The 18489-nt window shown below is 34.1% G+C and overlaps 2 protein-coding genes across 2 annotated transcripts; both read left to right on the forward strand.

Moving 5' to 3' along the window:
- Window positions 1-3037: 3037 nt before the first annotated feature.
- Window positions 3038-4054, forward strand: LOC108904992 (jerky protein homolog-like). Its single transcript, XM_018707742.1, has one exon. The coding sequence runs from the start codon at window positions 3038-3040 to the stop codon at window positions 4052-4054; it is 1017 nt and encodes a 338-aa protein (XP_018563258.1).
- A 2267-nt stretch (window positions 4055-6321) lies between these two features.
- Window positions 6322-14668, forward strand: LOC108905016. The gene is made up of 3 exons (XM_018707769.1): window positions 6322-6414; window positions 6480-6546; window positions 7551-14668. The coding sequence occupies exon 3, from the start codon at window positions 7573-7575 to the stop codon at window positions 13999-14001; it is 6429 nt and encodes a 2142-aa protein (XP_018563285.1). The 5' UTR covers window positions 6322-6414; window positions 6480-6546; window positions 7551-7572; the 3' UTR covers window positions 14002-14668.
- The last annotated feature ends 3821 nt before the right edge of the window (window positions 14669-18489 follow it).

The following is an 18489-nucleotide window of genomic DNA, read 5'->3' on the forward strand; positions in this document are numbered from 1 at the left end:
AAAACAGAAAATAGATTAAAAACGCCATTTTCATGGCATAATTCGTGTTGCAGAGTTTTGGATCCATCTTTTTATCCACCCACCCATTTATGAATTCATACATCTTTCTTTCATCCACCTGTACCACCTATAAAACCCACCCATCTATCCATTTACTTTTTGTATTGAGAGGCTGAGAGATCAGATAACAGCCTAGAAGATTGAGAATGCAATAAAACTTGTAGAATACTCAAGTTTCTAAACAAAAGGAAACGATATCTACAAATCATTCTTATTTTTGTTGCTATCATGTTTTACTATCTTCTTTTTTGCAATTAAATAGTTGAATTCACCTTAATTTTAATGTAGGACATGAAAATATAGCTCTTAATGTATACTCTCTCCAAATTTCGGCTCTTAATAATTAAGGACACTGCGATTAAATAAAAAAAAATGTCTCAGCTTCTAATCAACTTAGATAGAACAACGATTTTTTTAAATTCGAAGAAAAATAGTACTAACTAAACTATAGACGTTACTATTTAATTTTATAATAATTACCTATCTTAACAATTCAATAAATATTAACATCTTTTCAGTCATTTTTAAACAAATTAAATTTGAAAAATTAAATTCTTAGTAAATGCATATGTCAATACAACTATTTAGGTACAAAAACAACTAATGATCGAAACTCTACAACGCCTTTGAGTTTGGGAAAAATCAATTGAAAATAGCATCTTAGATAACAAATTCCGCCAACGCCAAACTAATGAAGCTTTCGGGCTGAAATTTTTACCACTTATTAAGGGTGCAAAGACCTTTAAAAATCCTGAATTACAAGTGGCTGCCATGAAAATTGTATTAATTATTAGCAATTGAAAAAACGGCCATTTTCGACCATTTTTGAGCTCTTGCGCATAAACAAATTATCGGAATTTAATCGGACTTGTCTTATTTTACAAATTTATCTAATACCTAAGTACCTTTTTTGTATAAACCTTTTTCTCTATGAATAACAGTTTTTTTACGCGAATCAAAAAACCACTTTTCCATAACTTTGCCATTGTTTTAACAAAGTTTCCCAACTAGTCTCGAGTTGATTTTTTGATATTTTGTTTATAACACGGTTCTGAACAATATTCCGCAAAAAAACTTCTAATAGTATTTTTTTCCCGAAAAAAGCTATAATGACTGGGCTATTAGTTTAATTCTAGTAACTGTCATATTTCTTTTACCCCGAAAACAGATATTATTAGTTTCTAGTATTGCCGCAAAACTGGAAATTTTATATCAAAGAATAATATTTCATGCTCAAAATATTCAAAAATGGTTTTGGTAAATATGAGAAAATACAATGTAGCAATGTTGCTGTTGCTATACCTACCCTGAATAAAATTTTAATTTTAAATTAGGCGTGAATCAGAATAAATTTGTAGGGAAAGTAAAGTCCGCTAACACAATTTTATGAAGATTGCAAATCCCCTTTTTATCTGCCGAGGGTAAACCCAGTGCTATCAAAAAACAGTAGGAATCCGAAATAAGATTTCAGCAAAGAAGCTCTTAGCTATTTTATACGTTTACTCAAAATTTAAAGAGACAGTCTTTTAATGGATCTGAAATCAGTGGAAACACAGAATATCTTGGCGCAGTTAAAGTGGCATGTTTGCCATGGAGAGGAGCAATCGTGCATTTTTTTGTTTGATGTATGTGTTTACATTGTTGAATTGTAAGTAGTAAATTGAAAAATATTGGGTACTTATTTATATCTTTTTCGTGAGCCATTGTTTTGCCATTACGTTTCTATGTCTTTGTTCTTTAAAGAGATCAGCAAAAAAACTATTTCTTAACTTCCAGTTTCCATAAAGGTGATACCTAACCTATACGCATAAACCTAAAGAATGATTTTACACATAAAAACATAAAAATAAGTTTATGTTAACAAAATACGTCACAAGGTTTCTGTTTTATATCTTGCTTTTTTATATACTCGTTGATATGAATTTTTGTATACAAATTACTTTCAATAAGAACTATTTTTGAACTAGGCAGTTATTTTTAATTTTAATCATGGGCGCGCCAACAAGGGACAGCCAGGATTATTGACAATAATTTTTTTATCATACCTACCACTTTTTTAAATTATCTGTTAAAATTTTGATTCACCATTGTTTTATACATAAATAGTCACTCCGTTAAATATAGACTAAGAGCCGGATAGAAAAATTGTTCTAATCATTTTAGGCACCGTAAGAGTCTATGACTTAAATATGTACTACAACCTAAAAGAAAACATTTGAGCACTATGCCGTCAATTCTCCGGTACATGGGTTGTCAGCGGAAAATCAAACTTTCCAATTTTGGGCCGGGCAAATTAATTATATAGAAATTGACGTTATTTTTGTACGGCATAAAAACCTTATGCCGTACAAAAATAACGGTTCTGGAAAGAATAAATGATTTTCAATTTCCAAATATTTTCACTAATGTAAAAATTATAGAAAGCTGTACGGCGTGCCTAATTTTAAATAAAGATATTTATTTTTTATGCACTGGCTCTAACAGCCTTTATCCTGACGCAAATTTTCTCATTTCAACCTCTATTCCAAAAAATGATTTAGAATTGTACGGCACCGATTTTATGCTTTAAAATAATGAAAAATATAAGTGCCGTACAAAATATTTGGCTAAAAAAAAATTATTAAATAATTGTGAGTGCTCTGAAGTTAACGCCATTATTCTTTGGGTAAAAATCATTATTTCCTGAACGGCATAAATTTCGAAGTTATTCCACTTTATAGTCTTTATACAAAAGTGCCGTACAAAATTATTGGCACCAGAAAAAAACAATTGGTCATGATTAAAAAAATTGTTTATCATTTTTGCAATTTGGAAAATCCATTTGACAGCTACCGTAAAACGGGGTTACTTTGTCACCCGGGGTAACTTTGTCACCTTGTGCGCGCTTGATGGTTTTTATTTTTTTTTTTCAGAATTTTTGTTATCTCCTGCCTAGTAAGGCTTGTTTCTTTTCCAGGTCCTAATTAACTAGAAAAAAATGCGGACCTACGAAAAAACCCCGGGTAGCCGGGCTTACCACAATTTCACTGAAGAACAGGCGGCCGAAGCGGTGCGAGCGGTGCAAGATGGTATGAGCAAAAAACAGGCGTCCCGGGTTTGTAAAATTCCACGGAGTACCCTTACTAGTAGATGCCTTGGTAGGCATACAAAACCTCAAGGTCATCCAACCATCTTGAGTTCGGAGGAAGAAGCCATCATTGCAAGAACCCTTGGCGTCGTTGCATATTGGGGCTTTCCGCTTACTAAAGCCGATATCAAGCAAATAGTGAAAAAATTTCTGGACAAAAAAGGTATTGTTATTCCCATACTAAAAGACAATCTCCCGGGGGATGATATGGTAGCGTTATTTATCCAGAGGAACAATCTGTCTGTGAGGATGGCATCCAACATAAAAAGATCCCGCGCCTCTGTTGATCAATATGACGTTAATAAGTTCTTCGACAACATAAAACCAGCTTTGTTAGAATCTACAGGTGACCATATCTACAATTATGATGAAACCAATATTACAGATGACCCTGGAGCACGAAAATTCATTGTTCCTAGGAATTGCAAAAGAGTGGAACGGGTTCAGAATTTCTCAAGAACAGCAATCAGTATTATGGTGTGCGGAACTGCGAGTGGTGAACTTTTACCACCCATGGTTGTTTATAAGGCCTACAACCTTTACGAAAATTTGTGTGTCGGTGGACCTACTGGGACGGTCTATAGGAATAGCCCAAGTGGATGGTTCGATGCCAATCTCTTTGAGATCTGGTTTACTAAAATTTTAGTGCCACACATTCAACGGACTAGGCAACCAGGGATGAGAGTCGTCGTGGTGGGCGATAATCTGGCTAGTCATTTCGCCCCAAACGTCATTAGGATTGCACAGGAAGAGGATATTTATTTAACACCCTTTCCACCAAATGCCACGCACTTGATACAGCCTTTGGACGTGGCAGTTTTTGCACCAATGAAGAGAACATGGCTAGTGTTTCTAGACACGTGGTGAAAAGAGAGCCGCTATCCCGGTTTATTCCTAAAGAACAATTTCCTCTGCTGCTGAACAGACTGTGGTCACAGATTCAACCCAATATCAAACAAAATTTAATGTCTGGCTTTAGAGCCACCGGACTCTTCCCATGCAATCCACAGGAAGTTTTGAAAAGGTTGACGAATGCTGCAATCCAGCAGGAAGAGGTGGGGCGTCTACTGGACACAAGCCTTATTGAACTATTGAAAGAACACAGGGGTGTTGCTAAAGATCCATCCACCAAACGCTAGCGTGGGAAAAAGGTTGAAGCTGGCACGAGAATTTTGCTTTCTTCTGTGACTGCAGATCTTTTAGGTGACATCCCAGAAAATCCACCTGACGATCAGACACCATCAACATCAGTTTTACAGAAACCTAGAGAGACCAACAAGAGAGAAGAAAGCAAGCATCAAGAAAAGGGCTTCCAAGAGAATAAAAGACACAGAAGATAAATGCGGAATTTGTAGAGTGAGATGGACAAACTACAAAGGGCGTGTGGACTGGCTTCAATGCTGCAAGTGCCACAAAATGGATTTGCGGAATATGCAACGAAAACAGTAAGGACCTCTATTTTGTCTGCGCAGTATGCGACGATGATTCAGGAGATGAAGATCCATTCCAGACAGATGAAGATGAGGAATTCGTCCCCTAAAACTTTTTCCGGAAAAGTTTTGGTGATTTATAGATTTATAGTGATTCAAAGTGCAAAAAAGAATATTATTTAAGTGTTACAGAATATTTTTAAGTTTGTTAATGTTATTTTCCTGTTTGAAATGAAGCATCTTGTACAATTAAAATTATTTCTTGAAAAAAAAGTCTAAAATCTTATTCAAAAATTAAAAAAATATATACATATATTTTTCAATGCAAAAAATTTATAATAATTACAAAAAAATTAAATTGATATTTGAAAGAAGTATTAATAACGTTTTAAAATTTTACTTTTTACAATAAAAAAATTATATTTAGAAAATTATTTTATAAAATAGGCTACTAAAATAATGAAATGAAGAGTTAATTAAATCTTGTTGATCTTAATGACATTTGTAGATCTTTTTTTTATTTTGTTTTTTTTTTATTTTAATACATATGAAAACTTAATCTTCGTCCTCGTCCTCCTCATCTCCACTTTCGAGTTCACTTACGAAATCTTTGTCGTGATCACCATCATCAGCAACCTTTACAGAATGCACCATTTTCATGTTTGATTAATTATTTTTTTTAAATAAATTAATTTTCAAAGAAAATTATGGTAAAAATTATTATTGATCTTACAGTTTTATGTTTCTACATCAAACAATTTTATTTTATTTGTTGTATTGGATTCAAAAAATATTTTTTTTCAAAACAAACGTATCGAATTGTAGATGTGTGTACACATATTAAAAACTTGTGCATGGAAAAAAATGCAGTTATATGGAAACGTTTTTTTGGAACTTTGGATCTTTATTTAAAATCAGGCACGCCGTATAGTTTTCTATAATTTTTACATTAGTGAAAATATTTGGAAAATGAAATTTTTTTATTCTTTCCAGAACCGTTATTTTTGTACGGCATAAGGTTTTTATGTTTTTCAAAATTGGAAAGTTTAATTTTCCGCTGACAACACATGCATAGTGCTCAAATGTTTTCTTTTAGGTTGTAGTATTTAAGTCGTAGACTCTTACGGTGCCTAAAATGATTAGGAAAATTTTCCTATCCGGCTCTTAGTTTAATACTGATCAGAGTAATAGTCTCTCCAGATGATGATACATTGTAGGTACTGTCATTGATTAAATTGTGTTTGAACAAAGATGATTCTTAACCTAAAATAAGTTTAGCAGTAGCTACGATGACGGTTCTGTATTGTTGTTTCATTTTCAATGTTTAGAAAGATCGTAAAACTTTTAAGAAGTGTTGTAATGAAACTCGTAACTGTCGTTTCGTTTATTTCAGCTTTTGATGATTAGGAAACTTGTCGCTGTTACACCTTTTATTATTATAATAGTCTTTACTTACAGTCTTTACTGTCCAAAATCGGCATAACTACATACATTGTTTTCTTTCTCTTCTAAGTTAAAGTTAAATGTAAATATTAGGTATATATAAATACAAATAAAAATATTTTACGAGTTTAGCATAATGTGGTTTGTTAAATAACAGAAACATTTACATAGCTGATTAGTTGCCATAACCCGAAATGTATACGTGCATAGCGTTCATGCTTTTCCGTTGTTGTAACGTCACAGTTTCTGCGGTCTAGATGAGGTCAGACAAGATAGCTTGACTCATAAGAGTTGTATCTCAAACAAAAAACAGGCAGTAAATTTGTTTTGATTGTATTATAATAATTATTACAAGTGGGTATTGTGTATTTAAATTATTTTTAACGTAGGAGGATATTCTAAATCAAATTTATTTTCAGGGTTTCTAGAAAGTTAATTCGATAAGTGCTACGATCACAACCGGAATAAGGCCCATTAAGTTGACAGGTAAGAATGGCAGTTTTGCGTAATGCTAATATCAGTATTCGGTACCGTTGTAATCTTGTTTCGCATAACATATAATTTGCATTAAGTTTGACATATTTTGAGCAAAATACTTATCAAAAATGGTTGTACAGGGTGTTGTAATATTAGACTAGCAACATTCTATATGTGATTCCTTGGAGTAGGTTGACAAAAGCTTTATTTCTGAGACACATGATTTATTTATGTACCTATTAATGTATTTATTTTCTTTTTTTAGTTATTGCTATTTATTTTAATGTTTTTTAAGATTTAATACGTGATTATTTATATATTTAATTGTTTGGATATTCTTCAAAATGTAAATATTTAAAATGCACTTACATTTTTATGTGGTTGTTCACTACCTTCAAGTAAAACTGTAATAACATGCTCCAATTTATAAAAAAAAAACCTTTGAGTGGCAGTGCTACATACATACCATGTACAATGACCTAAATGAAAGTTATTCAGTTCATTGGAGTGAGGCGGTTGTTGACCTTGAATTTGAGTTTAACCGTGACCTTGAAAGTCAATTGAACGTCAACATCATAATTTTCAATGGGACTCTCTATTTTCTACCTTGGGAATGGATTCGACAGAAAATGTTACATCCGGACGTGGTCTTTACTTTGACCTTGCGGTCAAGCTCAAGGTCACAGCGAGTTCAAATAATCTTTGAAGCAACCTCGGAACAAAATGTTTGTCATCAAAGTACTCACTCAATCATGACCTTAGATCTGGCCTGGACCTTAGTCTTCAAGGTCATTTGAAAGTCGACTACAAAATCGATCTTGATGACCTCTACAAATGTTCTTAAGGATGTTCGGGATCCAAATTTAAAATCGAAGTAGTTTCTGAAATACGTTTAATGTCTCGTCACCGTGGTATACCCTGTATGTGTCCCACAAAGAACTTGATGACTAAAATGATTTTCAAATGACTAAAAGTACTTTGAATTTGCTTAACCATAATATATTCTTTTACAGGATTGTTCTATCTGCAAAGAAAATGGATTCTTGCTTCTATACATACAACAACACACTGTGGAGGCCAAGCTTGACTATATCCGATAAGAACAGCTTCTTCCATGCCGCTTTCGGGATGAGAACCAGTAAGGACGATGCATACCATGATAAATACGCAAAAGTAAGACGAATGCGTTGGGCAACTTTTCTTACTTATTTTGCAAATGAAACAATTCCACCTTCTTTATTGGATATACTATTAAAGTGTTTGTCCGTAAACGATAAATACAGGCAAGTATTACTTGACGACAAAGTTCTCTTTGAAGACTATATAACTGATGTTATGAAAGCAGAGATGGACGTTATGCTAGAAGACATTCCTATCCTGGCAACGTTGGAGAATATAAGGATTATAGTGCTTTCAGATAGACGACCAGATTCGATTCTTGTTGCAGAACCCAACGCCGGCATACTCGGTAATTATTCAGTTGGTGAAAAGTATAAAGGAGAAGTTGTCCTGAGTTTGACGGGAAACACTTTTCTCAGGTTAAACCCCGTGGAAGAGGATCCTGTACGACGGTATGCCAAAAACAAAAGCAATGACGGTGCGGAAGACAACACTATCGAATCGCATTTAAAACAAAGAAGCTCCTTTAGGTATAAAAAAAGCGGCAACGCTGGAAGCGAAGGCGTTCAGTTCCAAGTCAGCCTGTTAACTGTATGTCTTCTAAACGCACTTCGAACTCTCAAGAATTGGAAGTTGTCGACGGAAAACGAAGCAGCAGGGAAGTTCGACGATATGGTTCTGGAATGGTCTGAAGGAGCACTGCTACTGCAGGCTAAACACAGGCAGAATAAAACGAAGAAAATCACATTCCAGGAACTGATGTCGACAAACTCAAAATGCGACGATTTCAGCCTGGCGAAATATTTCATCTCGTACCAAGAAATCAAAAGGAAATTTAAAATAAGAAATGTTATCATCTGTAGCAATGCTAAGTTTGAAGAAAAGGCGCAGGAATTTTTAAATAGCCACGTGGTTAGTTCCGAAAGCTTATTGTACCATGCAGAGGATAATAACACATTTTATACATTTAATGACAAAATCTTGACTCATTTAAAGCAAAGCGTAAATAGTTACTACGAAAAGAACTGCGAAAGCAAAAGTATACACGATGAAATAATTAGGGAAGAAAATTTGTACAATTTTTTAAACGATCTACAATTTTACCCCAATTACCCTTCAGGACAACACATGCGGAAAGCTATTGGGCAACTGTTGCTTCTTGTGAAATATTCCCGAGATTTACGCCATCAAATCTATGATAATGTAATGGACTGGTTTCAACAAAGGAACGGTATATACTTTACAGAAGTTCACGCTAAAGCCAAATTTTTAGAATTCCGCAGAGATAAATACTGGCAAGAATTGAAACAATACGATGTGCTCTTCAAGAATAACGATATAAATTTTCAAGATCAAACGCGAATATACAACATTATTGTAGAAGAAGGGCAATTGTTACATAAAATAAAAATACATCACGCTTTGAGTAATAATCAAATGAGAACATTGTATTTCAATGATGAGAATAACCTCAAAGCACAGCGACAAATATTAGAAGCATTTGAATTGTCGGATTATACTTTTCTAGTAATCATAAGTTTTAAAACTGAATCTCTAGTAGAGGAAATAAGAAATAGATTGGAAACAATTTTAAATGAATTCGAATTCAAGAAAGTTATACTGCTGACAGACAGCAAACAAAAAACCTTTGTATCAGATAAATTAACGTGTAGTGTCAACGATAAGATTGTGACATTTGGGGATCTTTTAGAAGCAACTCAAATGAAGTTGTTGCTGAAGAAGAATATTATATTTCAAGGAGAAAGAGTGACCTTGCAAGACTTAATCGGGACTAAACTAACCAAAAACTATGAACACATTTTGAAACCGGAAATATTGGAGAAGCTGATAAAAGACAAAGACATTATAGTGGGGGCGCCACTGTTGAATTTAGAAGAAAACTTTACAAAGTTCTACATAAATCGCAAATTTAAAAGAAACGTTTTGAAAAGCGAGAATTCAAAGAAAAGAGCTAACCCATCAGATCAGATTTTGTACGAGGAAACCATTTACGAGGTAAACGAAAAAGTGATATTAATCTCAGACTGTGCCGGAATGGGAAAGAGCACAGTACTGACAAATATAACACAGTTTATAAAAAGAAAAAGACCCCGCTTGTGGGTCATCAGAGTCGATCTTAACTACTACACTAAAATTTTAATGGACTCTTTGGAAAATAATAGAGAAACCATAACTATGCTGGAACTGTTGAATTCTAAACATTCGACAAGATTGACGAACCAATTAGAAAAAGATATATTTTTAATGAAGGGAAAAGTTGTGTTGATCCTCGATGGAGTAGATGAAATCAGCCCTGATTATACAGGACTCGTTCTTGGATTACTTGTGGAGTGCAAGGAAGCACCCAATTATGCCAAGGTATTTGTAACCACAAGGCCTCATATGATTCGAGAATTGGAAGCAAAACTTCAAGTGAAATCATTTTCACTGCAACCTTTTACAGAGCATAATCAAATAGATTTTCTTGTGACGTACTGGATGCAAAATTTGAAAGCCGATTATTGGAAAAGAGGGAGGTGCGAACAGTATGCCAAGGCGTTGATATCGAAGATGTCCTCTTGGATAAAGTTGTACCACTGTGGAGAAAATCACTTTGCCGCCATACCGTTGCAAGTCAGGATGTTGGCGGAGATTTTTCAGGAGCGGTGGACGAAATCAACGGATTGGGAAGTATGTAAAGATTATTTAAATGGACATCGCCTAGAACCAGAACTGCCAGAAATAACGAATATAAAAAATTTGTATGACATGTTTATACAAAAGACGCGGGACTTGTTCATATATAAAGGTAATCCCAATGGCAATCCTACGGCAAATGATGCGTTAATCAGACAATTTAACGTATGTCTTACTTGTCACAGACATCTCGCCCTGAAAGTGATCCTAGACAAACGCAAATTTGATTTATTCTCAAATTACAAACAATTCGATGAAGATGTAGAAAAAAACTTATTAAAGATCGGAATTGTGCACAGATTCGATGATAAATTTCGTTTCGTCCACAGGACTTTCGCGGAATATTTTGTCGCCGAAAGTATTCTTGAGGAACTGCATAATAAAAATCCAGAGTTTCAGAAGTTGCTGATAGACGAAGTATTAGTAAATCCCGAATTCAATGTTACCCGGGCATTCTTTAACAGTTTTCTACAAACCGCAAATTCTTTACCAACTAATACTTTCGAAATCTACCAATCCCAAACATATCTGAGAAATTCAACTTACCATGATGAACTCATTCACATCCTGGCGAAGGACGGCTGCATAGAAATCCTCAAACTTATTCTCAAGTGCATAGATTTTAAAATAAGTAGAGCTAAAGAACTCACTGTACCAAACAATGAATATAAAAATGAAAGAAGCAACATGTTAGACAATTTACAAAGTCTTGTAAGACTAGGTGGAATTAACATCGAAGATAAGAATGGTAATACACCTCTGCACTATGCTGCTATGGAAAACCACAAAGATATGGTGAAGTTCTTAGTCGATCAAGGCGCAAATGTCAACAGTGTGAACGAAAATGGTTACCTGGCTATACATTTAGCTGCTGAACTGGGCCATTTGGATACTGTAAAATTCTTTTGGGAGAATAAAATCAACATTAATACTCCAAATAAGAACAACCAATCGGTGCTCCATTTGGCCGCCAAAGGAAGCAGATTGGACATCGTCCATTTCCTCTTGAGAAACGGCATAGATATTAATATCCAGGACAGTGAGAGCCGCACGGCATTGCATTTCGCCGCTGAACGCGGTGGGTTGGGCATTACCAAGTTACTTGTCCAAGCTGGGGCTGATATTAACGCTAGAGATGGAGAAGGTCGTACCTCGCTACATTTAGCTGCTGACTGGTGCCAATTGGAAACTGTCAAATTCCTTGCGGAGCTCGGCGGGAACATCAATTTTAAGGACAATTGTAGTCATACACCACTGCATTTAGCAGCTTTAAGAGGCCATTTAGACATTGTTACTTACCTTGTAAAACTTGACGCAGACATTGACATTAAAGATGACATTGGACGTACAGCGTTACATTTAGCTGCAGAATGGGGTGCCTCGGATATTGTCAAATTTCTTGCGGAACTTGGTGCAGATATTAATACCGGAGATAATTACGGTCGCACGGCATTGCATTTTGCTACCAGGGACGGGGACATTGAAATTGTCAAAGTTCTTGTGAAACTTGGTGTAGATATTGATACTACAGATAACGATGGTTTGACAGCACTATATTCGGCTATTTATCACGAACAAATGGACATTGCAGATTTCCTTATAATATGTGGAGGTAATATCAACATTAAAGACAACTTCGGTCGATCAGCACTACATTCAGCTATTTTGCGGGAACAAACGAACATTATCGAATTCTTTGTGAGACATGGAAAAAGTGTGGAGACGCTGCATTTGGCTGCTTCACTTGGACAACTGAACATAGTCAAATTTCTTATTGAGCGCAGTGTATATGTTCATGGTATAGACTGCGATGGACGGACTGCACTACATTTAGCTGCTTCACAAGGACATTTAGACGTAGTTAAATTTCTTGCTGGACATGGGGGAGGTGCAAATATTAGAGACGAAGCCAACCAAACCGCACTGCATTTGGCTGTTTTACAGGGACATTTAGACATCATCGAATTTCTTGTCGCACATGGCGGAGATATTCAAATTAAAGACAAAGCCAAGCAAACGCCACTGCATTTAGCTGCAGAACAAGGACATTTCCACGTTGTCAAATTCCTTGTTGAACTTGGTCTACCTCTTGGTAGTAGAAACATTAATGGCTTCACGGCACTACACTTAGCTGCTTCCCATGGACATTTGGACGTCCTAGAATTACTTATGAGACGTGGAGGAAATGCTAACATTAAAACTAAGTCCGACGAAATTCCGCTACATTTAGCCGCCTTTGAAGGACACTTTAAAGTAGTCAAATACCTTGTTGAATGCGGTTTAAATGTTGATAGTAAAAATATTGAAGGTCTCACGGCGATGCATTTGGCTGTTTTAAAAGGACATTTGGAAATTGTTAAATTCCTTGTTGGACATGGAGCTGATATTTATATCAGAGATAAATCGGATAAAACATCACTACATTTAGCTGCTGCACAGGGACATTTCAACATTGTCAAATTCCTAGCTGGACTTGGTGTTCCTCTTGGTGGTAGAAACATCCACGGCTTTACGGCGTTACACGTAGCTGCTTTCCAAGGACATTTAGATATCGTTCAGTTCCTTTTAGAACACGGAGAAGGTATTCATAGTAAAAGTAACTGCGGGGCAACGGCACTACATCTAGCTGCATCCCAGGGACATTTGGACATAGTAAGATTCCTTATTGAACTTGGTGCAGCTATTGATATTAAACATACCATCGGCCTTACGGCATATTTAGGCGTCGTTCTTATGGAATATGGAAAGGATGTTAATATTAAAAATAATTCAGGACAAACAGCCCTACATTTGGCTGCTCTACGGGGAAATTTGGACATAGTCAAATTTCTTGTTACACACGGAGGGGATCTCAGTATTAGAGACAAGTCCGGTTCAACGGCGTTACATCTAGCTGCTTCAAAAGGACATCTCAGTATTACCAAATTCCTTGTTGAACTTGGTACACCCGTTGATAGTAGGAACATCGACGGGCTCAACTCGCTACATCTAGCCGCTTCAGGGAATCATTTTGACATTGTTAAATTTCTTGTAATACATGAAGAGGACGCTAATATTAGTGACAAATTTGGTTCAACGGTACTACATTTAGCTGCTTCCAAAGGATATTTCAACATTGTTAAATTTCTTGTTGAATTTGGGATAAATGTTAATGCTACAAACATATTTGGTCTCACGGCATTGCACTTGGCTGCTCTCGAAGGGTATTTAGGTATAGTCGAAATTCTTGTTGGATATAAGGGAAATATTAATACCAGAGATGAATTCGGTCAAACTCCAATACATTTTGCTGCTTCGCGTGGACATTCGGATGTTATTGTATTTCTTATAATATTTGGAGGAGATGTTAATATTACAAACAGTTCCGGACAAACAGCATTACATTCAGCTGCTTCAAAAGGATATTTCAACGTTATTAAAGCGCTTGTTGACCTTGGGGTATCTGTTGATAGTAAAGACAATAACGGCCTTACAGCACTGCATTTGGTAGCTGCACAAGGACGTTTGGACGTAGTCAAATTTCTTGTAGGATGTGGAGGAGACATTGATATTAAAGACAAATCTGGACTGACGTTAACAGATTTGGCTGTTTCACGAGGTCATTTGGATGTAGTTAAATTTCTTACACTAATTGAACAGAAATTCTAATAGTAGATACACAAAACTATTTCATCCGTAAATGCATTTTACTGAAATGGTTAAAGACGCACGATGCCAATTCAAGCGAACAAAGAGAGCAATTGACAGTTAAAATGCGATTTTTAGTAAAATAAAAATCGATCACAAGTGTCGATCAATGAGATGGCGTATTATCGTGCAACAAACGCGCGATATCCTGGTCGGATACGATGAATACGATGCACCAAACGCTTCAAAACGCTAATATAGAATTGTATATTGAGTGTTTGGCCTTGGAATCGCAAAAGCAAATCAACATTGTCTTCACTTTTAACTTCTCCAAACGAGTTTCTTTAGGTTTTAGCTCATCTGCCGCCTTTAACTCGGCATTTTGGCGCTTGGTTTCTGGATCATATTGAAAACACACAAGTTTCATGACCAGTCACAACGTTGTAAAGGAAGTATTTGTCCTTTTTGGCTTCCTTGGTGATGTCCTTGGAATGTGGAATTCTGAGCAATTTTTGGTCATCAGTCAACTTGTGCGGAGCAAACAGAGCACACACTTTTCGGTAGCCCAAATGTTCAGCCAAAATGCGATAAATGTTTTTGGGATCCTCAATTACAATTCCATGAATTTCAATGAAGATTTAAAAAAAAATCAGTGCAATTCATATATTTGGTGATACATTATAAATAAAATAAGTATATAAATATAAAATAATAATATATAAGTAATATTGCAAGTATTTTTGTTAATTGAATTACATATTTAAATTAAACCGATGTCTTTCCTATTTAAATTAGAAATTTAACTATATTTGTCCCTAGATTTAAAATGTTCCCTTATTTGATGTCACAATGCAATGTTTTACTTATGTAGGGCTTAAATGATATGAAAATAAAGGAAAAATATTGGAACCATGGATGTACTTCTTCTATTCAACATAAATAATAAGTTTTAAAATACTTCTTGTTATCGCAATTAAGCCTCGAAAAATGCTTTTTATTTTCTTCATCCTCTAATACAACTTTTTTGTTTAATAAATACCTTTTCCTAGTTACCACAAACAGTAGCCGATTTAATAAATAAATAATGACTAAGAATCTCACTTTATAGACATCTGCTAGAATCTACTAATGTCTAATACATAAAAGTAAGTGCCTACCTAACAAATAATACAATCACCACAAATAGTTCAATCAATAGGTAGAAGAACTTACAAAAAATGTCAGCTACAAACAAAAAAAATATGGTGATATAGAAAAAAAAATTCTAAGAAAGGAAGTTTTTTACTGTGGCGCACAAACGGCGAAGTTAACCTAAAAAACGGTTTTTCGTAATAAAAAAGCAAATTGAACTCCAATCGAAAAAAGTTAAATGGGAAAGTTGTAGCTATTAAAAAAACCTATCGATTAGTTTTTGAAAGAAAAAAATATCGGCTCCAGAAAGTCGTAGAGCAACGTCTTTTTTTAAATTCGCAGAAAAATGCCAGCAATCGATTGCTGTAATAGACATTATCGAGAAAAGAAAATCGAAAAAGATATTCAAAAAATCACTACCAAAAAATTTTTACTTTTTTCAGTCATTTTTGGATACTTGAAATGAAAAAAATCGTTATCACTCTTTTTTACCATGAAAGTATCTCGGCTCCAGAAGGTCGTAGAGCAACGTCTTTTTTTAAATTCTCATAAAAATGCCAGCAGTCGATTGCTGTAATAGACATTATCGAGAAATGAAAATCGAAAAAGATATTCAAGAAAATCACTACCAAAAAATTTTTTACTTTTTTCAGTCATTTTTAGATATTTGAAATGAAAAAAATCGTAATCACTCTTTTTTACCATGAAAGTACAACTCTTAAGGAAAAAAAATGGGCCCTGACTCGTTTCTCTACGACTATTCGTCGAGCAAGAAGAGCCGATTTTCGAGATGACCTTTATTTCGAAAAATCAATATAACTCGAAAAATTTTCAATATTTTTGAATTTAAAAAAGGCACTCCTTTGCTTGCCGAAGGAAAGTATTGTGTAACATGTTATACTAGTAATAATATACCTGTAATATACAAATATATTTGTAAATATATTTTATTCTATTATTACAATATTTTTGATTTTCTATTTTATTATTTTTATACTTCCTTAATTACATCCTATTTTTTTTATATTGTGTCAATTTCAACTGCGATAACAAATGTATGTACATTTGAAAAATGTTTGTACCTTCAGGATTTATTGTAGTAGCACCTATCAACGACCCCAACATGTGTAGGTATGAGGCTTTCTATAAACACTGCGCAGAATAAGTAACATAAAAGAGAGGGGAATAAGGAGCAGCACAAATGAAGTTATAACAAGGAACATCATGCCAGTAATTTGAATATATTTCAGGAAAACGCAGACCTGAAATTTATATAAAATTCATAGTTCATAGTTCTTCTTGCTTATATGGAAATTCACAGATTCGAATCTAACAGGAATAAGTTACTAAGGGATGAAGGGTATTTGTGAACCGTATAAACCTGAGTTACTAGGCTTTATTTTTGCAGAAAATTTATCAGAAAGGTCAAGCGAAAGCCTAAGTTACATGGACTGGAGCAAGATTACGTTTTATATTTAAGAATGGCTTTAGAAGGTTTTAACCTGCTATTTTGTGCGGTAAACACGCTAAGAAAGTAATGCTGTGTATGGCCTACCCACGCACAGCCATTTCATAAAGGATACCTATACCTCAAAAGACGAAAATCATCAGTTTTCATTTAATTACTTCTTGATAAAAAAAGATAAATAAGAAAATATTTCATTTTTTATTCTTGAAAGTCAAAATCTTGACTGATTCTTGAACCCGTCAATCTTGGAGGAAAGTACAGTGAAATTTTTACCTTCATTAAATATTATTACTTAATGTTTTACAATTTCTTAAATAGTGTGTCCCAGAATAATGTGTACAACGGAAGACCGCAGATTCGTGGACTCAAAACAGACAGATTTAGGCTAATTCACCTATATCCAAAATCGCTTCCTTTGGCCGCTAGATAGCCTCAAAGTTCGTGAAAATTTTTTAAATTTTGTAAATAATTCGAATACGTATTATTCGATTTTTATTATTTTTAGGGTGTGGACTTTTAATTTCAATCTACAAATTTTGGTAGATTTTTAAAACTTACAATTCCTACAAAATTGATATATGGTGATAATATCCATTCATAACTTTTTCCTGTTTCGAGCAATATTGACAATTTTTTATTTGATTATATGAGCCGTTTGGGTACAAAAAATATTTTTTCTGCAAAACTGTTAAAAGTGGGCTTTTTAATTGTCATTTTTGATGTTAAAAATGTAATTTTTTGACACGCGTGTTAAAAGTAAGTTACTTTTAACACTAGTTAAAAACTGTTAAAAGCCCACTTTTAACAGTTTTGTAGAAAAAATAGTGTATGATATACGTGTTAAAAGTGATTTTATTTTGTTCGTGAAGTTAAAAAACTCGCTACGCTCGTTTTTAATCATCTTCACTCACAAAAGAAAATCTTACTTTTAACACGTATATCATAAATAGCTATTTTAAATGTCTACATTATCTTGCCACAAATATTACAATACTTAACAAAGTGCTAGTAGTCACTGATTTTGTACGTTGACTGTAATTTTAGTTTGATCTTTAAGTCAATGTACAATAACAAACAGATATTGATATTATATAAAGAACAGTTAAATTTTAAGAACAGTATACCATTATTTTCAATGCAGGAATTTAACCTTCGCTGCCTGTTCAGGCAAGTTCTTTTATAAACACATCTTGTTTTGATAAATAAATATCTTTTCGTTAGCATCGTGTTCCTCAATTAATTTCATTATTTATTTTCTGTTCACTAATTTGCGAATAACTTGATAACAAAAAAGATATCGAACCCTTTTTGGCGTCAAAATGTAGCTATTTCTATGCTCTTCAAACTAACTTTAAAAAGTTTATTCTGCTATTTCACTTTTTTAAGAAACCGTGAAACAACCTATACTTGGATAAATAACGCCAATAAATAAACAACACTTTTGTTAGAAATTTCTAACTTATTCTAAATTCATCAATTTTTGAAGCTGAATTTATTTATGTAAGAAAACTATAGCATTGCATTTAAAATTTTTATGAAAAATCCATAAAACGGCATTCTTTTGAAATAAGATAAATCATAAAGTTTCCATATTGAGGTAATTGACATCACGCATTCACCACGAGATAAAGCATGAAAAGACCTCTCCAACGAGGTATAACACTATGGGCTTTTGATGAGCCAATCCTTAAAAAATGCATTTTTTTTATCAGAAATTAGGGGCTTCCCCTACCCTTTCCGTCGAGAGATAGAACAAAATGTCAATAACAAAAGTTATGCGACATAAATTCGGCTATCCATATTTGTACTATTTAATATACCTGAATAGGAAACATTTCTCAGAAAAATTCAACTCTGTTTTGGTATGTAGATTGCGATTTCTCTTGGTCGATTAATTAATCAATTTTTTT

This window comes from Anoplophora glabripennis, unplaced genomic scaffold (genome assembly GCF_000390285.2).
Source record: "Anoplophora glabripennis isolate ALB-LARVAE unplaced genomic scaffold, Agla_2.0 scaffold73, whole genome shotgun sequence".
In the NCBI taxonomy this organism is placed as follows: Eukaryota; Metazoa; Arthropoda; class Insecta; order Coleoptera; family Cerambycidae; genus Anoplophora; species Anoplophora glabripennis.